Source organism: Hemiscyllium ocellatum, chromosome 6 (assembly GCF_020745735.1).
Source record: "Hemiscyllium ocellatum isolate sHemOce1 chromosome 6, sHemOce1.pat.X.cur, whole genome shotgun sequence".
NCBI lineage: Eukaryota > Metazoa > Chordata > Chondrichthyes > Orectolobiformes > Hemiscylliidae > Hemiscyllium > Hemiscyllium ocellatum.
The window spans coordinates 112331378-112345620 of NC_083406.1; the positions used below are offsets into that span (position 1 = coordinate 112331378).

A 14243-nucleotide genomic window follows, 5' to 3' on the forward strand; every position below is an offset into this window, starting at 1 on the left:
ATTGTTGGCTTAGGGCTATCTCCTGTAGCCACTTTGGCACCTCTGCTTTTACAACCTCTCTTCAAACATACCCAGGACAAAATAAGCTTTGTAAAATGACAGCAACATCACAGCTGGCTGCTGGAGGTAAAGGCTTGAGTTCTCTGCTGCCAAGGTCTTAGACAGAGAGGCTGCCTCTTAAAAATCAAAAGGAACAGATTGTTTCTTTCTTCTGGACTGGCACAGACAGCACATGAGAAGCAAAACTATTTTGCTGAATTTCATTTTTGCCAAGAAGTGTGTTCATGGGTTGCTGCTATATTGCAACAGTTAATGATTAGTGTTGACATTATCTTGTTAGGTATTTCAATTTAGCTAAAGTCATGCCAATTCTTTTTTTTTTGTACTTTAACTCTGTGGTTAAAATAAAGTGCATTCAGATTAAAGCCTGGAGGTAGACCAATAAAATCACATCTGGAACACAGCACCTTCCATTTGCTTTTAAATAAATATAAAAATCAGGGTCTCAACTATCTCCTTACAAAGTTTTCAGGGGAGTCTGGGCTGGTCCAGAACAAGCTCTTTGACTCATCTCAAATTCACTGAGCACTTTAACATCACAAAAGCCATTTGGTTCAGTTGCCTTCCCTGTAACAGAACTAAAAATCAGCACTTTTAACATGGTATTTACCCTCTATTTTCTGAACTCAATTTGAACAGCATGGATATTCAACTGCTCTTAACTATTTCACACCATCACCTACACAGCACCCAAGGCGATCTATTGCCTTCTCTGCAGGATTTCTAAATATCAACACTCCCAACACAGAGTCTGTCCTCGTCCCTAATGCTTTCTCCAACTAACTGTAACTCCAGTATTGCTTATCAGTGACCCCTGAACTGTCTGAAGTGGCCTACTGAGAAGCCTTTCATATAATGCTGGGCAGAATCGAATATTGCCACTTAGCAACTTTTGGAAATGAGTACACTCTGAAGATTGGATTTCTCAGAGAATGCTGGTTGCTCAGTACAAATAAAAGGACCTAACTAAAGGAGTTCGTCACACAATCAAGATGATGTATGATTTGAATGGGACCTTTCAGTGGTGGTGCACACATATGCTGCCCTACTCCTTCCAGATGGTAAAGGTCACAGGTTTGGGAGGCTCTATCAAAGGAGCCTTAGCAAGTTGCTGCAGTGCCTCTTGTAGCTGATACATACATTAGTGTCAGTGGTGGAAAGAATGAACATTAAATGTTCTCAATGAACAAATGGCTGCTTCTTCGCGGCTGACGGGCTCACGTGTTGGTGGAGCTACTCTCACTGAAACAAATGGAGAATATTCCATCACATTCATGATTTGTCACTTAAAGAAATTTGAAATCTTTTTGGAATCAGGAAATGAGTCATGCACTACAGAATTCCCAATTTTTGACTTGCTCTTGCAGCCGCAGTATTTATATGGCTGGTCCAATTCAATTTCTGGTCAAAGGTAGCCCCAAGATAATGACACTGAAGAATGTGCTTGTGGTCATGTCACTGAAAGCCAAGGGGAGAACGTTAGATTTTCTGTTATTGCCTGGTACTTGTCTGGTATAAATATTGTCACTTATTAATCCAACTTTGAACGTTCTCCATGTCTTATTGCATGCAGACATGGACTGCTTCAGCACCTGAAGAATTATAAATGGGTTGAACATTTTAAAAACATCAGTAGACAACCTGATTTCTAATGTCAACACTATAAGATGTAGGCGTAAGATGCAGGAACAGAAAGTAGGCCATTCAGCACATTGAGTCTGCTGTGGCACTCAAGATCATAGCTGATCAGATAACTGTCAATTCCATTCTCCTGCCTTTTCCCCTTGATCCATGATTCCCTGACTGATTAAACATCTATCTCAATTTTGAATATATTTAATGACACAACCTCAACAGCCCCTGCAAACATAGAATTCCACAGACTCACTTCCCTCTCAGAAAAGAAATGTTTTCCTCATCTGCATCTTAAATGTGTGGCCCCTTATTCTAAGATTACACCTTCTTACAGAGAACATAGGATATAGAAAAATGCAGCGCAGTACAGGCCCTTTGGCCCTCAATGTTGCGCCGACCCAAGCCCACCTAACCTACACTAGCCCACTATCCTCCATATGCCTATCCAATGCCAGTTTAAATGCCCATAAAGAGGGAGAGTCCACCACTGCTACTGGCAGGGCATTCCATGAACTCACGACTCGCTGAGTAAAGAATCTACCCCTAACGTCTGTCCTATACCTACCTCCCCTTAATTTAAAGCTATGCCCCCTCGTAATATCTGACTCCATACGTGGAGAAAGGTTCTCATGGTCAACCCTATCTAAACCCCTAATCATCTTGTACACCTCTATCAAGTCACTCCTAAACCCTCTTTTCTCCAATAAAAACAGCCCCAAGTGCCTCAGCCTTTCCTCATACGATCTTCCTACCATACCAGGCAACATTCTGGTAAACCTCCTCTGCAAGCGTTCCAGTGCCTCAACATCCTTCCTATAGTATGGCGACCAAAACTGCACACAATACTCCAGATGCGGCCGCACCAGAGTCTTACACAACTGCAACATGACCTCAGGACTCCGGAACTCAATTCCTCTACCGATAAAAGCCAGTATGCCATATGCCTTCTTCACAGCACTATTTGCCTGGGTGGCAACTTTCAGAGATCTGTGTACATGGACACCAAGATCCCTCTGCTCTTCTCTCGGACTCTCCCACAAGAAGAAACAGTCTTTCCACAGTGACCCCTAAGAACCATGTATGTTTCAAGATCGTCATTGACGAAACTGCTGGCAATGATTGGGCCGAGGATGCTGCTCTGACAAACTGCAGCGATATCTGGGGGCTGAGAACATTTACCTCCAACGGGCTTAACCTTCGTCCTTTCTGATAAGTATAACTCCAGCCACTGAAAAATGTTCCTTCTAATTCCCACTGACTTCTATTTTACTTGGGCTTCTTGATATCACATTCAGTAAAATCCTGCCTTGATGAAGAACTGTCTCGAGCAGATCACCTCTGGAATTTGTTTTTGTTCATTAGCTGGGCATCACTGGCTCAGACAGTATTTGGCCCAACCCGAATTGCCCAGAGGGCAGTTAAGAGTCAACCACATTGCTGTGGGTCTGGAGTCACAAGCGGACCAGGTAAGAACACCATTTCCCTTTTAATCATTCAACTCTTAATCCCAGACATTTTTACTGAATTCAAATTCCACTGTATGCCATGGCGGGATTCAAACCCCGGTCCCCAGACGTTATGTGGGTGTCTGGATTAACAGTCAAGACCACTAGGCCATCATCTCTCCCTGATTCATGTGCAAGGAAAATCAGATCACTCTGCAGTGAAAATGTTTGAACTTTCTCTCCACTTAAATCCTGGTCTGCCTTTCATTCATTCTAGCAAAGTGAACAAACTCTCATCTTCCAAATTCAATTCCATCTGCCAAATTTCTGCAAGCTCTAGTTCCCCCATAACCTTATGCAATTAGGGATGGTATTAAATGCTAGTTGTGACTAGCAACACCCACTTCCCATGAAGTAATTCCAACACAGATGCCAACAAAATTTAAAATTCCATTCATAAAATCTGGAATTGGAAGTGCGTCTCAACAATATTAATAATAACATCAACATCCTGAAATTTACCACTTATTTAGTTGGACTAGTTTCATGAATATTGAGCTTACTAAAGCAGGTCAGACGCAGGGAATTTTGTGGCAAGTAATTCCCCTCATGATTTCTTTAAGCTTCTCCAACATCTGCAAGGCACAAGTCAGGCGTGTGGTGGATTACTCCCCACTTGCCTGGATGGGCACAACTCCAATAACACCTAAAAAGCTTGACACCATCCAGGAAAAAAGCAGCCCACTTGGTTGGCACCCTTTCTAACATTTTCAACATTCACTCCTTCTAACAGTAACAGCAGTGTGTGCCATCTGCAAAATGCTACAACAGCTCTCCTGGCAGGGTAGGGCAACAAGAGCATCGTAACACCACCACACGCAAATCTCTCCTCCTCCTTGTAACACCACTACCCGCAAATCTCTCCTCCTCCTTGTCACTTATGGGGCATGGACAAGATGGGCCTTATGGCCCCCTTCTGTACTCCATCATGTCTTTGGTTCTATTGCCACTATGTTACTATTTTACAAGATTAGAAAATTCTGAAACTGGAGGCTGGCATCAGTAACAGTGAACATAAAACATTTCACCTGACAAAAGTGCCAAAAGTTACTGATTTCAAATAAACGTGTTGGACGATAACCTGGCATCATGTGACTTCTGATTTTGTCCATCCTAGTCCAAACACCGGCACCTCCATATCATGAAACCATCATGCCTTGTAGTAAAAACGCACCTGGCTCAGTATTGCAAATCTGCCATCCTTATCGAGTCTGGCCTACATATGATTCCAGGAGAAAGTGAGGTCAGCAGAGGAGGTCAGAGTCGAGAGTGTGGTGCTGGCAAAGCCCAGCAGGTCAGGCGGCATCCGAGAAGTAGGAGAATCGACATTTTGGGCATAAGCCACACTCTCGGCTACATGTAATTCCAGCAATGTGGTTGACTCTTAAATGCCTTTTGAAATGGTCTAGCATGCCACTCATTTTAAGGGCAATTAGGGATGGGCAATAAATGTTGCCATTGTCAGATCTTATCCAAAAATAAAGAAAAGAAACACCATCCTGGCTTGGAAATACGATATTGACCTGTCATCATCGCAGGGTCGCATTTTGGATTGGTAACTTATACATAATGCCGGGTAGTGTTTCAACGAACTTACCAATGATGCTGCACTCTGTGACCAAATAGAAAAGTCAGCGTAAATTCTACAGAGCTTAGATTGAAGCCATGACAAAGGAATCTCAAATGGTTTGGCTTCAGTGTCACATGTTATCATACGAAGGAAATTACCTATAATCACATGCATGCCCAGTCTTGAAAGATGTTTTGCAGTCTCATACCCGATCCCTTTGGCACCACCGGTCACTATGGCAACCTTTGCTTTTTGCGGAGGAAGAACTGCAACAAAAAAAAATAGAATTTCTTGATGACCCAGCCCTACTTGTGTTGAACAATCACAAAAACCTTTTAGTGTCAAAACGTGTGGCTCTGGAATTGAGTTGATGTTTCAGGTGTAAGGTCTTCATCAGGAATGTTGGGGATGGGGAGCTGAGAGATATATAGGGAGTAGGGTTGAGGCTATGGGGAAGATAGCTGGGAAGGCGATGGGTAGATGCAAGTTGGGAGTAATAGTGATAGGTCAGAGGGGAGGGTGGAGCAGATACGTGGGAAGGAAGATGGACAGGTATGACAGTTCAAGAGGGTGGTGCCAGGTTGGAGGGTTGGATCTGGGATGAGGTGGGGAGGGGAGAGATAAGGAAACTAGTGAAGTCGACTTTGATGTCATGTGGTTGGAAGATCCCAACGCGCAAGATGAGGGGTTCTTCTTCTGATTGTCAGGTGGCTTGGATTGGGTGGTGGCAGAGGCCCAGGCAGATTGGAAGGGGGAAATTAAGTGGTCGGCCACAGGGCAGCAGGGTTATTTGGTGCGTGTGTCCCAGAGATGTTCTGTCTAACCAATGTACAGAAGACCACACTGAGAGCAAAGGACACACGAGATGAGGTCTTTGGATGTGCAAGAAAATCTCTGCCAGATGTAAAAAGATCTTTGGGGCCTTGGACAGAGGTGAAGGGTGAGGTGTGGGCTCAGGTTTTACACCTATTGTGGCGGCAAGGGAAGGTACCGGGAGTGGAGGATGGGTTGGTGGAGTGGGCATGGACCTAACAAGAGAGTCAAAGAGAGAATGGTCTCTGCAGAACGCAGTTAGAAGTGAGAAGGGAAACGTATGGTGGGGTGTGGAGGGGTCTGATTGTAGTTGGCAGAAATGGCAGAGGATAATGCGCTGTCTCTAGAAATTAGTGAGGACGGGGTGGGGGGGGGGGGGTTATAGAATCAAAGAATCATAGAGATGTACAGCATGGAAACAGACCCTTCGGTCCAACCTGTCCATGCTGACCAGATATCCCAACCCAATCTAGTCCCACCTGCCAGCACCCGACCCATATCCCTCCAAACCCTTCCTATTCATATACCCATCCAAATGCCTTTTAAATGTTGCAATTGTACCAGCCTCCACCACATCCTCTGGCAGCTCATTCCATACACATATCACCCTCTGCGTGAAAAAGTTTCCCCTTAGGTCTCTTTTATATCTTTCCCCTCTCACCTTAAACCTATGCCTTCTAGTTTTAGACTCCCCAACCCCAGGGAAAAGACTTTGTCTATTTATCCTATCCATGCCCCTCATAATTTTGTAAACCTCTATAAGGTCACCCCTCAGCCTCCGACACTCCAGGGAAAACAGCCCCAGCCTGTTCAGCCTCTCCCTGTAGCTCAGATCCTCCAACCCTGGCAACATCCTTGTAAATCTTTTCTGAATCCTTTCAAGTTTCACAACATCTTTCCGATAGGAAGGAGACCAGAATTGCATGAAATATTCCAACAGTAGCCTAACCAATGTCCAGTACAGGTATCCTTGTTGCAGTTGGAGGGGTGGGGTTCAAGGGCGGAGGTGCAGTAAGTGGAGAAGATGCACTGAAGGGCATTATTGATCATGTGGGAGGGAAAGCTTTTATAATGGATATGTTATTGGACAAACAATATAGAAACTTGCACTGCCAATCCAGAGAATGGGAGTTCAAATTCACTGTGTCATTTTGAGAAGTTCAAATGATATCAAAAGATACCAGCAATAAACAAAAGTGGTAGCAGTCGAATTGTTGGAAGTTCAGCTAGTTTCATTAGACCAGCAGGAATGGAGAATCGCAAAAAAGATGAGAATTTTAGTGCAAGAGAAGTCCATTTGACTCACCAAACCCATGTCAAATTAACATTTGCTTATTCCACATTGGACTTCACTCCAGTACCAACTAGACTGAGGAATGATCATTTGTGTTGGTTACGCTGAGCAATGTATTTGCACCATTTTTAGATCTAGCCAAATCGATTTTGTCCTTGAACTCTTTCAAAATTTTAACATTCTCTTTCTTGAGTATGCAGTGCTCTCCCAAATTAAAAATGACATCCTTCTTCCTTCTTACTCTTTCCTATCTTTTCTGAACACCCTGTAGCCTGGAATATTCAACACACAGGCATGCCCTGTGTTAAACCAAGTCTCCATTATTACCAATACATCATAATTCCAGGTAATCTAAAAACCTCCCTCCTGCACCATCTCTCTTGCGCTATTTTATCTAGTCTCAGCCCTCTCTCTCTCATGTTACTTTATCTGATGTCCACTCTCTCTGTCATGCTGTTTTTGCAAGTGGCCTGCTCCCTCTCTGCTTATGGTGTCCGCTCTCTCTCCTCACACACTGCATGATCCGTGCTCCCGTAATTTTATGTTACTCAACTGGCTAGGTGGAGACATATCCTGATAACCCAGAGAAGGCAAGTTCAAATCAACTGTGGCGTTTTGAGAAGTTAAATTCAGTTTTTTTTTAAATGATCAGAATTAAAGAAAAATGATCGTGGTTACATTGTTACAAGAATATAACTGATTTCATCAGACCAACGGTCCTGGTGTCCAAGAAAATAAGTAAATTCAATGCAAGAGTAGCCCATTCAACCCAGTAGGTCTATATCAAATGAAAATTCAACAATAATTATTCTACATTGACTCACCAATTATTTTGAGAAACAATAAGTTTCCTGATCTATGTTGGAGGGAAACAAAATCAAGCAGCATTATTAAAAGTTCCATAGCTTTCAATGCCACTTTGGAAAATCCCATAAGTCAGGAATCGTGATGTACCTTCACTTTTATGTCTAGCCAATATAAAGTTGCAAAATAATGAAGGAAATTGTCCCCAATCGTCCTTCCTGCTGCAAAGAAGAGAAGGATCTCCACAAATAATACAGATCAATGCATTCTGTGGAAGATGCAAATCAAACGTTCAAAGCTATGACTTCAAACACCAAATCCTTACATCAAATTTAAAACAGTTTATTCATATTTTCAAGCAGGAACTGAAAGATGCTAGACCAACCTAGTCTTGATAAACTAATCGTGGATGTAACAGAGTTTAAATGATTCAGTTTTTCTAGTTAATCCATTCTCTATGCTTTGTCAGTTCACATGAACCATCGCTTTAGATCTGGCTGCTATTTTTATAATTTGTACAATCCATCACATAGACTGGAACGGAATGAATTTGAACTGAGTACAATGAGACAAGTTCTCATGTCAAAGAGCCAAATGAAACCATCAAAAACCATTTGAAGTGAAAATGTATAACTGAATCCGATCCTATAATATCATGGACAAAGCGTTAGAAGCAAGGCTGGATGTTTAAAGTGAAATCTAGACATCCTGGGCAATGCAAACTTATGTAGCTTACACTCAAAGCAGAGTCAGTCTATCAATAGCCCACAGATCCTACAAACTCAGCTTCTGAAATCTCAAAGTATCCTCTCACTTTCAGAAAATTTCTTCCTCCTCATCCTGTCCCTTTTACTTTCTCTCCTCTCTCTCAGTTTTCATTTACAAAACGATCTGATGTGTGCCAGTAGTTATTTAGGCACCAGTTTGGCTTCAAATGTTCTCATTTAGATCAAATGATTGCACTCGAAAATGTTCTGTTTAGGCATCAAATAATGGCATCAACACATCAAAGCTCTCAATGATATCCAGAAGCTTTCAATTAAAGCATCAAAAGCTCTCAACGTCATCAAAATAAAGCTTCAGGCAAGCTCTCAAAGGCATCATTGAAGTTTCCAAAAGCATCCAATGATAGGCATGAAATGTAATCAGCAACACACACACACTGAAGAAAAGCAGCAAGAAATTAATGGCAAGTAAAAGCTGAATTTATTAGTATTTTCTTTGCAAAAGCTCTTTCCACATTTCATGGCATAAAACCAATAAAACTAAAAACAATGACTGCGAAAAAATTTATAAATACATTAATCTACAAAAACTTTAACAACCATATAAAGAGATTAGATTCCTGAAAGTGATAACTGTAAAAACAATCTAGGCAATAAAAATGACAAAAACCATACTACAACATCTGAACCCAGGTGGATATCAGTTCTTAAATGTTTCCACGCTTCTTACTACTATCGAAAGAGAGAAAGAGAATCTCGTGGGATGGACCAATCATTGTTGAGACCCGTCCCAACTTTGCAGCAGGAAGGATTAGCGAGAACAATTTTCTCCATCACTTTGCAACCTAACAGCTTACTGCTTAAAAGTAAAGGTGCATCACAATGCTGACTTGTAGCATTTTCCAAAGCAGCAATGAAAGCTCTGTGAATTTGAATTGACGCTGCTTCAAATTGGTCCCCTCCAACATGACAACGTGTTAAGCTTCATGTGGACTCACTGGTTACAAAGGCCCAACAATGTCTCTTCTTCTTCAGGCAGCTTTGGAAAGTTGGTATGACGGTGAATACCCTTGCCATCGAGAGCATTCTGTCTGGATGTATAACTACCTGGTATGGCAACTGTACCATTCAGGATCGGAGACGGTTACATAGAACATAGAACAATACAGCACAGAACAGGCCCTTCGGCCCACGATGTTGTGCCAAACATTTATCCTAGATTAAGCACCTATCCATGTACCTATCCAATTTCCGCTTAAAGGTCACCAATGATTCTGACTCTGCCGCTCCCACAGGCAGCGCATTCCATGCCCCCACCACTCTCTGGGTAAAGAATCTACCCCTGACATCCCCCCTATACCTTCCACCCTTCATCTTAAATTTATGTCCCCTTGTAATACTCTGTTGTACCCACGGGAAAAGTCTCTGACTGTCTACTCTGTCTATTCCCCTGATCATCTTATAAACCTCTATCAAGTCACCCCTCATCCTTCGCTGTTCCAATGAGAAAAGGCCTAGCACTCTCAATCTATCCTTGTACGACCTATTCTCCATTCCAGGCAACATCCTGGTAAATCTCCTCTGCAAAGCTTCTACATCTTTCCTAAAGTGAGGTGACCAGAACTGCACACAGTACTCCAAATGTGGCCTAACCAAAGTCCTGTACAGCTGCAACATCACCTCACGACTCTTGAATTCAATCCCTCTGCTAATGAATGCTAATACACCATAGGCCTTCTTACAAGCTCTATCCACCTGAGTGGCAACTTTCAAAGAGCTATGAACATAGACCCCAAGATCTCTCTGCTCCTCCACCTTGCTAAGAACCCTATCGTTAACCCTGTATTCTGCATTCTTATTTGTCCTTCCAAAATGGACAACCTCACACTAGACAGGGTTGAACTCCATCTACCACTCCTCAGTCCAGCTCTGCATCATATCTAAGTCCCTTTGCAGCTGACAACAGCCCTCCTCACTATCCACAACTCCACCAATCTTCGTTACAGCGAGTGGTGAACTCGGCCTGGACAATCACAAAGGCCAACCTCCCATCTATAGCATCCATCTACCAGGCCCACTGTCTAGGAAAGGCCGCCAGCATTCCCAAAGATTCATCCCACCCTCACAATGTTTTTCTACAACCTCTATCAACGGGGAGAAGGTACAGAAGACTGAACACATGCACCAGCCGGTTTCGAAACAGTCTCTACCTTACTGCTGTTAGAATATTGAATAAACTCACAAACCCTTAACATTCGCCTGTACCTGTGTTTTTGTTTTTGCCGCTGTTTACCTATTATTTACTTATCTATGCTACTTAACTCTGTGATCTGCCTGTAGTGCTCACAAGACAAAGCTTTTCACTGTGCCTCCGTACATGTGATAATAAATTCAATTCAATTCATAGATTAGGAGATTTACTGTTCCTTAATATTGTTGGTGAGAGTGAAGTCCAATGTAGAGTAATCATTGATGAATTGGCATTTGACATGGGCTTGCTGGGTTGAATGGGCTTCTTTTGCATTGAATTTACTTCTGTCTCCTTGGCCTGATGAAACCAGCTGTATCCTTGTAACAATTAAACCACTATCATTTTTCTTTAATGCTGAATTTAACTTATCAAAGTTCCCTAGTTGATTTGAACTCTCATTCTTCGGGCTATCAGTATATCTCTCTGTATAACCAGAAAAATGATGGGAACTCAAATAGTGCAGTGAGTGGGAAAAGTAGACACCAGATAGAACGGCATAAGGAGGGAGGGAGCAGGATATCTAATAAAAAGACAGAATCAAGGAATTGGAAGTACAGAGTAATTGGCAGGTGACAGATGTCATAGGGATAAGCAGTTGGGGGCAGCACAAACAGTTATGGTGGGTTGGTGAATGGTTGGGGGGGGAGGGGAAGTGTTAAGACCAATTGTGGGGAGATGCAATGAGGAAAGAAGAAAGTTTGGGAGGTCAGGGGAAGAAAATCTGGAGGGATGTAGGGAAAAAAAGAAGAATCGGGGAAGCCAAGGAGCAGAGAGATTTTGGGGTGGGTGGGGTGCTTACTCCGGATGGAGGATTAGAAGGAGGATCAAGCTGGAATCATGGGGGGAGAGAGAGTGAAAGATTAGGCAGGGACAGGAAATATGAGAGACAAGGAGTGCAATGGACAGAGGCTAGGAGGGAGGGATTGTGGAAGAGAGTGACAGGGGACAAAGAAAGGTCAGCAGAAGAGAGATGCGAGGAGATAGAGAGTTCAAGGGAAATTGATTATGGAGTGGAGAGACAGAGAGAGAGACACACACAGAGACGGAGAGGGGGAGAGAGAGAGAGAAGAGAAATTTTAAGTTTGAGGGTGGGATAACAGAAGATCAAGAGAAACTCTATCCAGGGAAATCAATCTCATGGGGAGACATGAGGTGGGAGGGAACCTTCTCCATATGACAGGAGATTTGGAGAGCTCAACCATTTTAGGAAGACTCAATCTTGTCAGAGGAACTCCCCTGCTCCTCATTTCTCCCCCATTCAGGCAGCTCCCGATGCATCTCTCTCCTTATATCCAGCGGTCAGACGTCAGAGCTGCCTTTCCCATGATTCATCACTCTGCATCTCATTGGCCTCCTAATAGAGCCCAATTTACAAAATGCCTTTTGCCAATCCAATTCTAAGAGCAATCAGTACTCTCATATCATGCAGTATAAATTGGGGTTTCCCTTTAAATTGACATCCTTGTGAATTGCCCTGATGAATGTAAGACAAACAACTTCAACAAAATGTGCCTTTTCTTTCACTAAGTTCCCAAATGACTAATGAATAGTAATGAAATAAACAAAATACTATAGTCTGTGATTGAAGTCATTAAGTAGACGTTTTACCAGTTTTGTGATGTACACCACTGAAAACATATTAGTTCCCGAGCTTTTCTTATGAGCCAATTTTCATTACAACACTTGCAAATCTCCACAGAAATTATCTCTCGCATAATTCTTGAAATTTTATGCACAAAAATTAAAATTAGGTGATAAACATAGCTCTCAAATGATTTTTCATGGGTAGAACATGTGCAATCATTGGCCCAAACTGGCTTTTTCTTCTGGGAGACTAACAATAATTTCAGCTGATTTACCTTGGGGATATATTGGAGTAAAAAGTGAGGTCTGCAGATGCTGGCGATCACAGCTGAAAATGTGTTGCTGGAAAAGCACAGCAGGTCAGGCAGCATCCAAGGAACAGGAAATTCGACGTTTCGGGCCAGAGCCCTTCATCAGGAATGCGGAGAGGGTGCCAGGCAGGCTAAGATAAAAGGTAGGGAGGAGGGACTTGGGGGAGGGGCGATGGAGATGTGATAGGTGGAAAGAGGTCAAGGTGAGGGTGATAGGCCGGAGTGGGGTGGGGGTGGAGAGGTCAGGAAGAAGATTGCAGGTTAGGAGGGCGTTGCTGAGTTCAAGGGAATCGACTGAGACAAGGTGGGGGGAGGGGAAATGAGGAAACTGGAGAAATCTGAGTTCATCCCTTGTGGTTGGAGGGTTCCCAGGCGGAAAATGAGGCGCTCTTCCTCCAACCGTCGTGTTGTTATGTTCTGGCGATGGAGGAGTCCAAGGACCTGCATGTCTTCGGTGGAGTGGGAGGGAGGGAGAGTTATAGTGTTGAGCCACGGGGTGGTTGGGTTGGTTGGTCCGGGCGTCCCAGAGGTGTTCCCTGAAGCGTTCTGCAAGTAGGCGGTCCGTCTCGCCAATATAGAGGAGGCCACATCGGGTGCAGCGGATGCAATAGATGATGTGTGTGGAGGTGCAGGTGAATTTGTAGCGGATATGGAAGGATCCCTTGGGGCCTTGGAGAGAGGTAAGGGAGGAGGTGTGGGCGCAAGTTTTGCATTTCCTGCGGTTGCAGGGGAAGGTGCCGGGAGTGGAGGTTGGGTTGGTGGGGGGTGTGGACCTGACGAGGGAGTCACGAAGGGAGTGGTCTTTGCGGAACACTGATAGGGGAGGGGAGGGACATATATCCCTGGTGGTGGGGTCCGTTTGGAGTTTGCAGAAATGACGGCGGATGATACGCTGTATACGGAGGTTGGTGGGGTGGTAGGTGAGAACCAGTGGGGTTCTGTCTTCTATATTGGAGTAAAGCTAATGGATCCATTCACAGAATGAGGTTTCACAAAGTATATTAGCATGTGGCTACCACATAGAGAAACCAGAAAATCGAAAAAGGAGGAATATGTATTTGAACACACTCTACATGATATACACACTGCCTGTTAAACAGTCCACACTGTGCATAACCTATCAACTGAGACTAAGAAAAATCTATGGCACAATATCTGATGTACAGAACTTAGTCAAATCTTGTCTTACTTTCTCATTCGGACAGCTGTGCAGCAGTGAAGAGAAATCAGATGTCACTGACCACAAAAACTTGAATGCTATGACATTACATTCAGTGCCAACCGATGACAATGACACCACTTGGGATGTTAAATTATAGGTACAGGACTGCTTTTCCATGCAACTGATAACTCAAAGGTTGTCTCTCAGTTCAAAGGGAATCAAGTTATGCCTGAAAGATTACTTTTAAGAGCAAATTAAAGAAGGGAATGAAGTCAAAGAATACTGAAAGATGACATTAGATGTCGAAATTTTCTAGTAGGGAACACTGCTTAAGGTTTCCCATTGCTTATCAGGTTTGAAGCTACTTGATAACCTCTCCATTAATTCTTGAGATTGACTAAAACAATACAAACCAAATCCTAAATCATTGACCTCTGTGTCCATGAGTAAAACCTGCCTCTCCAGATATTGCAATTATTTCTCAAGTATCTAAAGTTTATTTTTTCCCTTTCACATAGTCCCCCAGCAC

General features: G+C 43.1%; 1 protein-coding gene across 1 annotated transcript in view; it reads right to left on the reverse strand.

Annotated features, from left to right (window-relative positions):
* dhrsx (dehydrogenase/reductase (SDR family) X-linked) overlaps window positions 1–14243 on the reverse strand; it is a 285105-nt gene that overhangs the window by 173457 nt on the left and 97405 nt on the right. Inside the window, exon 2 of the mRNA XM_060826870.1 lies at window positions 4929–5036. Coding sequence (XP_060682853.1) covers window positions 4929–5036 — 108 coding nt within the window. The remainder of the gene's footprint in view (window positions 1–4928; window positions 5037–14243) is intronic.